At 40.9% G+C, this 15918-nt stretch overlaps 1 protein-coding gene across 1 annotated transcript in view; it reads left to right on the plus strand.

Moving 5' to 3' along the window:
• LOC124289310 (SH3 and multiple ankyrin repeat domains protein 1-like) overlaps window positions 1-12234 on the plus strand; it is a 57236-nt gene extending 45002 nt beyond the window's left edge. The window contains 6 exon segments of the mRNA XM_046725918.1: window positions 1975-2187; window positions 5269-5483; window positions 7236-7412; window positions 8423-8551; window positions 8807-8977; window positions 9854-12234. Coding sequence (XP_046581874.1) covers window positions 1975-2187; window positions 5269-5483; window positions 7236-7412; window positions 8423-8551; window positions 8807-8977; window positions 9854-9966 — 1018 coding nt within the window. The 3' untranslated portion in view covers window positions 9967-12234.
• Window positions 12235-15918: the final 3684 nt, after the last annotated feature.

Here is a 15918-nt window from a genome sequence, read left to right on the forward strand (position 1 = left end):
GATATGCTTTATTTCTAAAAATTACTGCACTTATGTTAAAGTTAGTTATAATTTAACCGCGCCCAAAACAATTTTGAAAAGTGGCCCCGTGTCCAATGTTAACATATCCGATTAAATGTTTTCATCGGGTTACTAAGTTGGTTTATATGAGGATTATATTGCTTCTATTTACAATATATTTATATATAGCATTAAACAAGTAGTTCGTGGCAGAGTCGGGAAGAAGGTTTTTCAGTCCCTAAACAGAGTTGCGTCCCTTGGGCATCCTAGAAACCTATGATCGTTGGTTCGAGTCCAGTATTCGCCCGAATTATGTTTCGTAGTTGGTCAGCACCATATTAGTGCTCTTGGATTTCATCTAAGTTGTAAACGCCTAACTATTGGGACGGTGGGGTAGATTATAGTGGTTAATGCGTTGGCTCGTCACGCCCAAAACCCAGGTTCGATTCCCCACATGGATACAATGTGTGAAGCCCATTTCTGGTGTCCCCCGCCGCGATATTGCTGGAATATTGCGAAAAGCGGCGTAAAAGTAAACTCACTCACTAATGTGCGAGTCTGGTCCAGATAAACAAGTGGTTGATATCACGAGCAGCGCCCAGCGCCGACTTCTTGCTCAATGTAGTCACCTATTTATAAAAACATAGATTACTTGGGACGTTTTTACTTGGTCTAGGGTCATGGGCAGCATATGAATTGTGATAATCTGGTTTATTGTTTTATAATCGTTTTTAGCTCCCGCCGCCACGATATTGCTGGAATATTGCTAAAAGTCTTAATCACTCACTCACTCACTCTAAAATTGCATTACTTCGGGTTTAAATCCCACGTCAAGCTGACACGATGTGATGTAACTGAAATACTGTCTACACTCTTCATCAAAACAGATTCGTTCAAACAAATCTTAACATTGTTTGACGAGTAGAAAGGGCCCATCTAATCGCTATAATTACTTATTGTTCAATATCGACGTATTTTCTTTAATGCTGGACAAATACCCGCGATTAAACACATAATTGTGTTTCATGGACGTGAATCCAAAGGACTGTAAACGTCCACAGGTCTCTAAGGTAATAGTTAATAGTTTGAATGATAATTTCCCTCAGTGTCCCTCAAACAGACTTAAAGACTGAACTGTCCGCTTATCTTGTCTTGCCTCTTTAAAGAGTAGAATTACTATGCATCCGTGCTCACAGCATTCAGTACAGCCTTGGAGCAAGGCTAAAATACTGCTAATCGCCGAGTAAATGGCGACTTGGATTGATTCTGTAATTCATCTTGTCCGTCAGCGTAATTTGTTTGAGGTATATCCACCCAGCAACGTCCTCTTTAAACAACAGGTGCGTTTGATTTATTTTTCGTTTAATGTATGTATATTTATTCGGTGATTTGACGCTGGAAATATTTGGTGCACATGAATCATTGAGGATGATTTCTATGACTAAGATAAAGCTCCAAACATCTAAGGTCAATCCTGTTTCCAGTAGGCATTGATCTCACTATCCTGACTACCATGTGACCATTCATCACGGAACATAAGCTCTAGGTTTTGGATGATGGACAGAACGTAGGCCAAATATCTTATGGGTATTTTATTATTGTATTGTGGATGTTTGTGTTTGATCTGCCCTGAAAGGCCTATTTGTCCAGCGTGAGTCAAAATTTATCGTCGCTTCGGTATTGTTTGAGCCATAAATATAGCTACGAGTTGTCCAGAAGATGAATTTGTGAGATACATGCTTAGAAACTTCCCTCTTACTCCCTCCAAGCGCAAGGTCTTGTATTTATTGAAAGATAACAGTACCTAAATGACGACGGTACAAGGTACATGTAGTTTGTACCTCAAGGAGTTTACCAGTCGCGGATAGAGTGCTATGACTTGGAGCGATTTGTTTTAATTCTGCAACCAGTTGGTTTACAGAATGTTTACACAAATATGATGGGGACCAACTGACCTCCATGTTTTTCCTGTAGACGCAGAGCTCCCCCAGTTGCTCCCAAAAAGAAGAAGCCAGTGGAGAGCAGTCAAGGTCAAGGTCAGAATCCCCAAATGGCGGCCCCTTCAGGCCCCGGAACGGCAGTGTTTTCTCACGCCCAATACAACTCCCCTTTGCACATGTACTCCAACGACAACGTGGCGGAGTCGTTCAAGGGGCAGTCTGGTGGGGTCATCACAGGAGTTGGCGGGTAAGTAGACATTCAGATAAGGATGTGGAAAGATGGTTTGGCTGTAGGGTCACTCTCTCTCAGCCCCTCATATGTGTCTTATATAAATTCGTTCCATGTGAAATGTATTACTGGTTAGACCAGTGGAGTTTGATCACGAATAAAGTCGTCTTTTATGTTTGTATATTGTCATTGTCATGAAGACACTATAAAAATGTTGCCGCTGGGATTCCGGGTTAGAACTGCCCTCCTACAACCTATACTGATCGCAAGAGGTGGTCATGACTCTGAAGGTATAAGCATGTATAAATTAAGTGAGAATCCGTTCCATTAAAGCACTCATAAAATCCCTCAACAACACAACGTCGTTATCAACTGTTAATTTTGTGAGTTTGGGTTGTTTTGTTTTTTTCTTCTTTTTGGGGGTTCTTTTTTGTTATTGCTTTGTTTTATTTAAATAATTTTTTAGTTGTATATATTTTCTTGAACCAGGACAATTATGAAGAATTTGTATTATAACCTTGTAGAATGAACGTCATGAAAATATTGATTGTTTGTATTTAGTATATAATGTCGAAATCTGAAGGGCGGTGGAGTCACAGTTTTCAATGCATTTGTTCAGGAGATATGTTGCTTAAATGTTGCTAAAACGACGTAAAACCAGAGTTATGTGGAGGTGCTCCGTGCGGTCCTGAACCTACAGGAACACGTTACTGTTATCTGAGATATGGATAGGGCTGCTGAACTCATCGCCTGTAGCTATGGGTGTCGAGTCTAACCCTCCCCTCCTTCCATCTAAAGAGAACTTGGTTATCGATCAGAGCAACATTTTCATGTATTTTTGGTTGCCTTGAAGTCATAAAGTAGTCAAGTTTATGCACATCTAAACGATCGTGCTGACATGGAGGAATTTGGTCAGTGGAACCACCCCTGCTTATCTGTACGTCCTAGTATCAATCTAGGACGTGGGGGCAGAGACGTAGGGGGAAGAAGGGGGGTGCTATCTCTGGGAGAAACAGATGCTTGCCAAAAACGTGGGATGGAAATAAAACTACATTCCTTTGAAATGATGGAATATGGAAAATACTCAATCTTTTAGTGAAACGTACTTAGACTTTCACAATTAACATTAGGAACCAACTCCATAAAACACCGACCTCATTTTATTTATACTAACCTGACCGGTGAATCTTGAGTGTAGATGTGCGTTTTTCTTTATTCCAAAGATAACTCGTGATGAAGGAATTAGAGGGATAAAATGGTATTCGTCAGTTTGGGACGACTTTGAGTAAGGCTAAACGTGTGACTGCGTAGGCATGTTGGAGATGTGCCAGAAGAGCGATGGTGTAGGATGGCGTCTGATATCAATCTCGCTGCTGAACCTGGTCTGACATTTGCTTGAGTATGTAGAGTACCTGTGGAAACAGATCGTCGGATACGACCCAATGTACATTTACTAGAAAACAGCATAGAAAACACCGTGTGCTTTTCCCCGAGAGCAGCATGTATGAACTAGAGTATCTTTACTATGGGACAGCATCTGTAGGTTTACGAGGAAACGTTACAGTCCATCTTCATCCAACGACCTATTAATGTGCGAGTAGGGGCAATGTAGCCTAGTGGTTAAAGCGTTCGCTCGTCTCGCCGAAGACCCAGGTTCGTTTCCCCACATGGGTACAATGTGTGAAGCTCATTTCTGGTGTCCCCCACTGTGAAATTGCTGGAATATTGCTAAAAGCGGCGTAAAACTAAAGTCACTCACTCACTAATGTGCAAGTCTGGCCCAGACAAACAAGTGGTTGATGTTATGAGCAACGCCGTTGGGGTACGATAAATCGCAATCAATCACGTCGTCGACCTCTTGCTCAATGTAGTCACCTATTTATAAAAATAAAACATAGACTTTAGGGACGTTTTTACGTGGTTTAGGATCATAGGCATAATATGAAGTGTGATAATCTGGTTTATTGTTTTATGATCGTTTTTAGCTGCCGCAATTCATGTGCAGGTGTATAAACATTTTTGAGCTTCAGGTAAATGTCAAGATAGGAACATGAAATGTATATGTACTTACATAACGATCACAGGGAAGATTTGTGTACAGGCCACTATTACCCTGACGTATACCAGATGTCTGTTGGCCAGTGATCAGTTGGGGCGCATTTCTAGTGGCATGGGATTCAACGTAACATTGTACCTCTATTTCGTGAAGGTTTGCTGATGAAATGTGAAACTTGTTTCCTCAAAACTAGTCTAAATGTTAAAAGGATTGTCAGACTTTTCATGGAAACAAAGGTCCGTGGATTATCTGTCTGACCAGGTCCAATGATGCCCCTTAAATTGTTTATTTAACAAGGAGGGTGTCTTAGGCATAAGTACCTTGGGGTTTCCATGTCAGAATAACATTCCCCTTATATGTACCTCCTACCTGTCGGAAGGACAGACCGACAGGAGTTACAATGTTTGAGATGATTATGTTTCATGGTACCGTGATGGCCATGATGAACCATAATGGTCGCAACTCGTGCCATCTATACCCTAAACCACAGTCTAGGCTATCATGATAAAACTTTAGATAAGACTGTCTGTGTCGAAAAAAGATATTGTTCGCGCTAAACTATTCATCCTTGTAATTGCATTTCGGGTAGTCAAAACGTTAAACGTTACAAATGGGTTTTTTGAGTACTTGAATGTAGATGGACATCTTTTTGTCGTAAGCTGTAGCATCCAAGAAGACATATGCATTTCAACTTCTATATTCTTACAAAGTATAGGTGCTAGGTTCTTATACCTTTATCAAGCATTTGGTCCTTGTTCCTCAGCAACTTCTGCCTAAAGGCGACTAACGCGATCGGGTGGTTAGGCTCGTTGACTTGGTTGACACGTCATCGTTTCCCTATTGCGTAGATCGATGTTCATGCTGTTGATCTCTGGATTGTCTGGTCCAGACTCGATTATTTACAGACCGCCGCCAAATAGTTGGAATATTGCCGAGTGCGGCGTTAAACAACCAAGCAACTAACCTTTCAGAAGAGATGGCCAAACTTCATATGCGACAACGGCATCAACTGTTATTCCCACATTTGTTGATTGTTCCTCCAGACTCCCCAACAAGCCAAAGAAGGAGTTCAGCGACTCCCCAACGTACCGGTTCCTCCAGGAGAACGAGGGCCGCAAGCAGCCTGAGCCAGTGCAGTATGAGGAGACTCCAGTCAGGTTCAACGTGGGTTCCAACCCGAACAAACAGTCCAAGTCCTTCAAGGTGCTGCAGTGGATGACTGATACAGAGAAGGATGAACAGGGGCCAGTAGAAGAAGGTGAGGACTGCGTTGATGTTGATGATGGAGTTGTTAATGTTCCGGCACGTTTTGGGGGCTTTTGGGATTCTGTTTTTTTACTGTGTGCAAGATGTATGCAAGAGTTGTTGATGTTCCAGCACGTTTTGGGGCCCTTTTGGGTTTCTTCTTTGTGCAAGATGTATGCAAGAGTTGTTGATGTTCCAGCTTGTTTTGGGGGCCTTTTGGGTTTCTTCTTTGTGCAAGATGTATGCAAGAGTTGTTGATGTTCCAGCACGTTTTGGGATTCTGTTTTTACTGTGTGCAAGATGTATGCAAGAGTTGTTGATGTTCCAGCTCGTGTTGGACCCTTTTGGGTTTCTTCTTTGTGCAAGATGTATGCAAGAGTTGTTGATGTTCCAGCTCGCTTTGGACCCTTTTGGGTTTCTTCTTTGTGCAAGATGTATGCAAGAGTTGTTGATGTTCCAGATCGCTTTGGGTCCATTTGGGTTTCTTGTGTGAGTCAGTTGTATGCAAGAGTTGTTGATGTTCCGGTACGTTTGGGGCCCTTTTGGGTTTCTTGTGTATGCAAGGTATATGCAAGAGTTACGATCTCCTCGGGGTAAATAAGTTCATTTTTAAAATGCATGTCTAAATCATAAGTTCATTGCCAGGGTGTTACTTTGAGTACGACTTTATGGATAACAACTTCTTCTTTTTTGCATAAATCGACGTTACATAGGCCCTCGGGATTAATTTAAATGGCCTTCGGAACATTTTCGGTTAAACGTTTGGGTAGATTTGTATTGTCTAATCATTACATTCACTGGTTTGATGTTTTTATATCTTCTTCTATCCTCTTTATCGTCACACACACGCGTGCGCACACACATTTCCTTAAATTCGGGGCGGTGGGGTAGCCTAGTGGTTAAAGCGTTGGCTCGTCACACCGAAGACCCGGTTTCGAATCCCCACATGGGTACATTGTGTGAAGCCCATTTCTGGTGTCCCCCACCGTGATGTTGCTGGAATATTGCTAAAAGCGGCGTAAAATCAAACTCAGTCAGTCAGTCCTTAAATTCGACAGTATGAGGGTTGTCTTGAGAGTTCGAGTTCAGCATTGTGGTATCGGAGTGAGTGAGTGAATAATGTTCATAGCAGGAATGACAATATCTCAGCAGTTGAGAGCCGGCAGATGCGTCATGCGCAGCTGGTTAAATAGACAAGGGTGATGGCAGATGAGACTGGCCATTCAGTGGAAACACTTTTGATGAAATATGATCGTAATCATCAGAGTGCCATTTAGTGTAGTATCCATGGTAACGGCTCGTGTTGTATTAGCATGTGCTACGGTTCTACTCTTGCCAATCACAGGAAACAGGTGGTGAGATATGATTATGGCTTAGATTTAATTATTGGAATCATTTCTCTCCTGAAATTGAGAATTTGGCCCTGTGTCATTCAGATAAGGTGGTGTAGGTCAGATCTCAGATATGCCGAAAAGTATGTCCAACGTTAGATTTGGGATCATTAGTTAGAAGTGTTCCAGTAATACCGTAGAGGTTATATCCTAGTAAAACTGTTGTAATATAATACTCGTTGTAAAAGCTCACATAGAGACAAACAAAGTTTGGCTGTCTTGGTGTGGTTCAAGCATGGTGTTATGTTTTACTAACTGTTATATTCAAATTACCATATTCACGTATATATCCCCATGCCTGAAATGTTCATATCGTCTTAACTTGGAGCCGTCCTGCTTGAACTTATTCTTACCTTTCGGCTAACTCCCCACAGACAAGCCTAGACGACAGAGGAACCCGTTGTTGCGCCACAATTCTGAAGATGATGAAATGAGGTTTTCAGGACTCAACAACGAGACCGACATACCGTCACGGTCCTTCCAGAAGCTCCATAAGTATGCTACCAAAAACGGTACTGACAGTCAAGGCGGAAGTGAAGAGGACCAATCAGGTTAGGACACGTCATTGACGGCGTCACCATTACGTCATTTCCGCTTGGAAACGTGAAATCGTCATATGTGTAATGTTATCACATGTGAGGCTCGTAACAACAGTGACTGATCATCAGTTGTAGACTAACAATGCGCATGCTCCGCTTTGCTTCATAATTGTACCTGGCTGCCATGTTGGTTTTTTCTTCTTTTTTTTCGTGTTTTTTTCTCTTGTTCTGATCTTCTTGTCCAGGGACGTTTCTATGTTAAATATAAGGAACCGACCATCTGAAAATCGGGAGAGGGGCCTGGAATTTTTAAAGAGAACAATGTGTGCCAGAAAGTCTGAAAATATATTTTTGTGTAGTGTTTTGCAAAATATCGAAACAAATTTAGGTTCTTTATCATGTAGGATGTTATGAAAATAAATGAACTCCTCCTTTCAAAGAAGACAAATGTATGTGTCCGACTGAATAAACAATAAGTGTAACAAAACTTCGATGTTCATTCACGATATATTCCTTATTGGTAATGATAGTCGGTCTGTCTTCTCTTTGTACTTAAGGCACTAGGTTATAGTTTACACTAAATGTCGTCGCCATATGTTTGTATAGTGTTGAAATATTGTTTGTAAAGTGTTCACATAGTGTGATTGTAAAGCTTTGTATATTGTGATTGTAAGGTTTTTATTGTTTGTAATATGTTGATATTATGTGATTGTAAAGTGGTGGTATATTGTGATTGTAGAGAGTTTGTATATATGTCTTTGATTGGCACTCTAGAAGTTGAGGAGATGAAGAATGAGGACAATTATTTTTATACAATTTCTTTATTCTATATACACTACTTGCTTAACAACGACATTAGAATCGATCTCAAAACGTCGCCTAAACAGAATAAAGAAGTTGTATATCCATAAAAATTGTCCTCATTCTTGTTGATATATTGTTTGTAAAATGTTGATAGATGTATGTTTGTTAAGTGTCGCCATATTGTGATTGTACTATGGTGTTATATTGTGTTTATACAGTTACAGAGCAGCAACCAGAACGAGTGGGCAACTATGACGAGACTTCTATACGATACAAAGGAAAACACATTCCTTCTCCCTCCTTCCGCGTTCTTAAATCATGGGCTGAGCTCGATACACAAGTAGAACGTAAGTGTGTGCATGCGCGTGTGTGCGTGATGCTTGACTTTGAAACTGAAATGCTTTGAACATGTTTTACTGCAATTTACAGTGAACATTTCTTGCATTTGTTTTAAAAATACTAAAATATATTTTTCATTAATATAGCCGAATTGCAGATCGTATGATCAAGAGAGATAAACATTGTAGAAAGGCCATTTCTTCTAGAGCCTTTACTATCAATTGACATCCCAACATGTCTTTAGCGTGTTATCAACGTTCCAGAAATGCCTGTGAAGTCGTCCCGGAAGGATGAGGATGAGGATGACGGTCTTCCAGAGACGCTCAACCCAGATGAAATCAGGGATGTCCGTTATAAGGGGGGTCATATCCCCTCCCGCGTCTTCAAGTCCCTGCAGAGGGCCGTAGGGGATGATACTCCCGAGAATCCTAATGGTAAGTGTGGATACTTCACTGCAGTTTGTGTACGGGTGGGTGAAGGAGCTGTCACAGCGGAATCATTCTCTTTGGGGATGCATGACTTTTAGTGAGGGAAAACTTACAAGTTTAAGGATTTTCATGATTCAGAGCCTTTGGGGTATTCAGGTTTAAGTGTTCTGACAGACCTACCACATGCCCACACCTGTAGCTAGGTTGGCCGATCCAGGCCTGAACACAGACTGTGATATATTGGAAACCTGCTGACCTACTCACTCTTTCGCTGTATGCAACTCTGTCTTGTCTGAACCGTAGAATTTTCCCTTCCGCCCAGCCTTTTCTGCAATGCTAAAGCCAGAAAGAAAGCAAGTTTAGATCACCTCAGGTTCACCGATTACGGTTTTGAGAGGAGTCGCCTCACAGTCCCTGTACCGCAGTTTTTCTGCAATGCTAAAGACTTAAATGAAGCATGTCTAGATTTAGATTTTGTCAGTGACTCTCCCATCTTACTGGCGCTCCTTTTCTGTTTTAAAGGAATTACATGTTTCTATCGAAAATATATATATTCAGAGACTAAGCATTAGTGTGGAGTGTCATCGAGACAAGGTGGTATTTACAGGATGATATTTCGAAAGTGGATGAATGGGTGTTGGGGTGTGGTGGGGTGGGATTTACACCAGGCCAACAACCAGTGGTTGATAACATGAACAACGTCCCGCGCCGTCAGGGTACATATGACATAAGGTTTTCATACAAGCAAAAGAGTTTATTTGGTGATTGTCATAACGAGAGACTTCAGGGAATGATATTGCTTGAACACTGCTGTCGTACACCTATACCTATGTTGATCATGATGATGCAGTCAGTATGCTTCAGTGTATCATTCTTCCACAGATCCTCCGACCCAGAATAATCACAACCAGACTCCGAGCCAGGGTTCCTCCAGGCCGAAGATCAAGGTCATCACCCAGCCTCCCCCGACCGCCAGTGGGGCCACGGATTTCTAAAAACCGCAAACAGGACTAGTGGTCTAAAGCCTCCTGGTCGCCATCTTGGATCCATTTCAGATGGACATCAAAAGGAAATACTCTCGTCACACATTTCACCACGTCAAAAGGGTCCTGCGATAGTGAATTGCAAGACCAGTTTTGACCACTGGAGGTGATTTGACCATCATCATGGTGTTCTTCTGTCATTCTGGATGTACTGCAGTGGATGTTCAGGACAATGCGAACGTCATCGCCATTGGTGCTTCTGTCATTGCCATTGAAGCTATACACCTGGTGGTGTACCATTCTTGGCGCTGGAGAATGGATCCGGCATGGTTCCATGTTCTGGTGGTGCTGCTGCCGTGGATTATGCCATACCATTAGTTAATTGTCACATGGTGCTTCCTCCTCGATCTCTATATTTTTGTTTTCATAAATCCCACAGCCAGTTTATATCGGTAAACCTTATTAATTATTCACGGAAGTAATTCTCTGATTCACAAAATACCCAGTGCAGGTAAAAAATATATGAACCAGAGACACCATGTGCTGTGTTTTGGGTTCGTATATCCACTTAAGACTAGACTAGACTCTTCAGACTTGCATCATATTCCAATAGAGTTCATTCAGCGCTTTGAACCCAGGCTTTCCCTCCCAGTATTGGCATCGAGATAGACGTACACATGGATTACATCGTCAGAAACGTGCTGTCGGAGACACGCGATAGAAATAGGCCTGTAAGGATGTTTGTGTATGGGGAGGTAACTCTTCGCGGTTCTGATGAAAGTGGTGGATGACATGAGTGTTTGGAATAGATGGGGTTTGTACATATTCAGAGGGTTCATGATTGAACTAACCCTGATTTCGCCAGCGTTTGTGTGTTACAACATAGCAATATTAAGAACTATCAGTCATCAACATTTCGCCAAGTGGACAAATCTAGTTAAAAGAATATATATTTCGTTCGGTTTGAAGTGATACGCAAGATGAACTTAAGAAGAAAGCAGCGGTTTATAACCATCCAATACATTAACATGGCGACAACATTGCCAGAGACATTTTCGAACCGTCAGTGAATACAAACTGTATCATTTGTGGATATGCAAGAATTAGTGTGCAGTGCAGTAATTTAAACAGTTAGTACTTCGGTAGCTGTTCTAGTTTGTGAAGCTGTTGAGCTGTGCACATGTACATATGTACGTCGTTTGTACTGCAATGTCAGGGTGTGTCACGGTGTGTCACGGTGTCTTTCACCTGCCCAGGTGTGTCACACTGTCATTCAACAAATGATTAATAGTTCCTCAAACCTCTTCGCGCACCAAAACGGGAACCCTCAAAATGAACAATATCTTTAACTATACTGGTATACGTGTGGAGTGGTAAAAAGAAATTGACATTATCTTGTGTTCGTAACTTCAGTTAAAGCTACAGCACAAGCACTTTTCGTAAATCTGAAAATACATTGTTCATATACCTGTACACAATTATAGATAGAACCCACTACTGGAACCTTGGACAAGGCGTACCAGTCGATTATGCCGTTTTGCCGGCACAATATTCTTTTTCGATTGGCGTGTAACAGTACCTTTTATCGATTGGTATGTACTTATGTAGCGTATATATCGCGTTCTGCCTATCAAAAGCATTTGTGTTACATTTTACATTTACCAAGCAATGACTGTGAAACTGTCTCTACATGTTACTAATAATACATATGCTCTAACTGTGATTGTTTACGCAAGTCTGTGTGTCTTGTACAAACCTTTGTGTTGAATTGTATCGTTTGCTGTGCCATATACCCGTGTAATCACGTGTACATAAGGATTTGTACCTATCGAACAGCAGCTAGGATTGAACAACGATAATTTAACATGCACAGTGAAAGCCTTTATCAATTGTAATTTCTGTCTTTTGTCAGCTCGACAAATCAGGAAACGGCGTTTCTCAGTAAAATATGCCACAGCCTTAAGAATATTTCTGAGAACCTCTTTCGTTGCATATTTGTACCCCAATACAATATAGTGCTTGAGAACGTATGTAAACTTTGAAATAATTATACATTATCCATAATACGGGCAGCTGCAATCAGTACCATAGCTGCAGTAGACTGTATAAATGCATTCAATTAATCTCCGCTTACAGGAAGCATGCCCTAAGAGATTAGTTCAGGTTAACTTATTTTGTTGTGTTTGGGCGCCCTGCTCCCGTGCAGGGAATGTTACGCAATCTGTGTGACCGACTATCCCTGCTTTTTGTTCTAACGGGGAATAAAGAACGAAAATTTCAGATTTGTGTTGTATTTTTTTCGACGTGACCTGGCCCCGATTTCTCGAAACAAACTTAAGTCTGAGTTATGACTTAAGTTAGAGTTTTTACTCAAATTTGAGAAAACGCATTTCTCAGAATGAACTGAAATCGATATAAAACTCAAACATAGTAGACGGTTTGAGTTTGGTGAATACAATACTTAAGTTGTTTGCCCCTTTTTTAATTTAAAAATGCAGTTGAATTAAAAATTCAGCTGTTTCAACTTGTCAAACTCAGTTTGAAATTTGAGTAAAAACTTAAGTTTGTTTCGAGAAATTGGGGCCTGTTATCTCTCGTGTTTTTTTGTTTGATATGATTAACGTCGCACTCAACAATATTCCAGCTATATGGCGGTGGTCTGTAAATAATCTAGTCTGGACCAGACAATCCAGTGATCAACATCATGAGCATCGATCTACGCAGTTGGGATACGATGACATGTGTCAACCAAGCCAGCGAGCCTGACCACTCGACCTTGTTAGTCGCCTCTTACGACAAGTATGGGTTGCTGTAGACCAATTCTAACCCGTATCTTCACGGGATATCTTAGTTGTGACTCTCACAATTCAGTTGTGACTTTACCTTTATCCAGTTGTGACTACCTTTATCCAGTTGTAACTACCTTTATCCAGTTGTGACTACTTTTATCCAGTTGTGACCGCAGGACAGTGCATTCGTCCAACGCTTGTCTAGATGGTGTGCACATAATGCGAGTCGGGACAAGTAGATCGTGATCATTCCTTGAGGATGATTTGTGTTTAATGTCACCTTGAATGGCGTATGATCTGGACGTGTCAGTCTCGGATGAAGTTGAAGAGCAAAACGTGACATTGTTCTTACATATTACGACTTAAGTAAAATAAACGCACACGAATATGTCGTTGACAGATCATCATCAGGACGAATGTAGGATTATAAAAGAAAACGCATCCTGGCACAGCTAAGGGACCCTATTCTAAATAACAGCTAGCAACAACCAGAACCACTGATTGAACTTGATCAGCCAGTCACTGAGTGGGTTACGTTTAGCAGTTTTCAACCTTGTCGCAATACCCCAAATAATGCACACTTTAAATTGCTTGCTTCTAGTAAATGATTCCACGAACACATTCTGACATTATCTGGAATATGTGCACATAAATTAACTTCTAGATCTGCGATAGGTGCCGCTGGGCAACGAGAATAGCGCCAAACACAAGTAAAACCAAACGAAATTAAAGTCTATCATATGCAACTTTTGATTCTGCTAATGACTTCTGCAGGGACTTTCACTTCATATCGCATTGTTGATTTGTTGAAATCTACTCTATCTACGTTAGTTACTGCAAGAATTGTAGATTACCACGACACCAGACATCATGGTACATTCACGAGTACAAAATGAATTCTACGAGCACAATGTGACACTCCGTAGGCAAATTATGTCCTCATAATGCTGAGCAGCAGGCAGGGCAACAACAAATACCATCATTTGGCATGATGCAGTTACGTATTGAAACATTGCTCTGTGTGTGCAGAGAATACATACAGCCCAGACAGCACACAAGCATCCTGGGTCCCGATCCTCAAAACGTTCGCATTGCTACGACATTCCACATTCGTAAGTCTATGTTAAAGTGTGGGAGTTACGATCATCTTAGCGCTACGTCCGCTTTGTGGGACGGTGCGCTTGGTTCCGATCCACAAAACGTTCGCAGTGCTACGACATTCGTAAGCCTATGATAAACTATAGAGTTACGACAGGTCCCAACATTATGAACGCTTTGTGGATCTATACCCTGCATATCAATAAATATAGAATAAAATATCAAAATTCTGTATAATAAATGCATTTTATTTTCACTCCATACACATTCCTGACACATTTTAGATTTTACAAAACAACTTGGAAATCACAGTGAAGTGTTACTGTTTTCTTGAATACACAACTGTTAAATATATATAAATCAACTGTAAGTGGTTCTATGGCAGAGGTTTGCAAATACTGTGACAGTGTGGTTTCTTAAACTGTAAAAGCTCCTGACAAGGTGGTGCACCATCACCCATGTACATGTATCACAACTGTGTGGTTTTGATGCTCAAAAGATGCATGCGTGTGTATGAATGTGCGGCTGCTTGTACTAGCCCAGATGAAGCTCAAAAGTATAAAGTTTTATAAATAAACAAATGTATATAAATGTATGAGTGAGTGAGTGTTTAATTTTAGCACTCAGCAATATTCCAGCTATATGGCAGCGGTCTGTAAATAATCAAGTCTGGACCAGACAATCCAGTGATCAACAGCATGAGCATCAATCTGTGCAACTGGTGTACTGTATGTGTGCAAACAACATATTAGTCCATTCTTGCTGATACACATGGTTCGGAATTTGAGTTTGTAGATTAGAATGCATCATCTCAAGAGTTCATACATGACACAACCTTTGAGTGAACTTTGTCAACAATTACATCATTATCATGTACTTTGTCTAAACCAGCAAATGATGGGCCAAGTGTCTTGTCATTCCAGTCCAGAACTATCCATGTAATTTGTACGTGAGTGAATATTGTCACTGCCAATGTGTAGATAGTCATCATTACTTAAATTGAAGTCAGCAGACAAAACATTAATTGTATTAATTTGATCAAAATTGCCGTGACTCAATTCATAAGAGCCTACTGGCAATCAAGGATAAGTTGAGCACCGACCTGACAATTGACCCATATTAAAATGTATGAGTGCCACCCACTGGTGCTTGCCATTGTGAGCGAAGGGGCCCCAGGTTGTCCGCGATCAAGTGTAATGCGATGGGTGATGTGCATGGCCTGTCTCAGCGCGGAATCAATTTCATCGTCATACACTGCACGTGCACTAGCCTACATCTGATCTCCCTTTCACAAACCAAATAGATTTGCTCATTGCCGTGCACCACCTACTTCTCGTAAAATGCGTTCTCTGCGCTGGTCCAACTTATCCTTGTTTGCCAGTAGGACCTCTTGTAAAGTTCAACCTAATTTTGTAAAGCAGGGACACTCTATACTGAAGGGGTATGTACCCATAACATAATGATACAAGGTGCAACTCCATGGACTGAAGGGGTATGTACCCATAACATAATGATACAAGGTGCAACTCCATGGACTTTTCGTATTTCTCCACTGTGCTGAGGTAATTAATAATCAGACTTTTTTACAAAAGTAATGAAGATTTGATTAAATGCACAAATATTTCTACATTTTAAAACATAATCTTCTACCAAATTATCAGCTGAATAAACATATCAAATCTGCGTTCAGGCAAACATAGCACTACACAGGGTAGCACCTACACAAAAGAACAACCCAACAATGAAAACAAAATTCAACAAAACAACTTACACTGAAGGAGTCCAACAATCTTTAGACAGCTGTGATCGTTCAGCTCTCTTACAACTAAAACCCTAACAGGAGGTACATGTATTTAGTAACGACTGTTGAAACAAATGCGATAAATAATGCAAAGGGCAGACATCAAGATTTGCTACAATGCACTTTAAGAAAGACAGTAAACGATCCAAAGATTCCATGTACAGAAAATATTTGGCCTGGGTTAACAGTTTGCTATACTTGTTCACACACCTAACTCACATACAATCACAAACTCTCAATATATTTGTAGATAAACATCCTTCAAGCACAAACATA

This window comes from Haliotis rubra, unplaced genomic scaffold (assembly GCF_003918875.1).
Source record: "Haliotis rubra isolate DU_JTF1 unplaced genomic scaffold, ASM391887v1 Scf44, whole genome shotgun sequence".
Classification (NCBI taxonomy): domain Eukaryota; kingdom Metazoa; phylum Mollusca; class Gastropoda; order Lepetellida; family Haliotidae; genus Haliotis; species Haliotis rubra.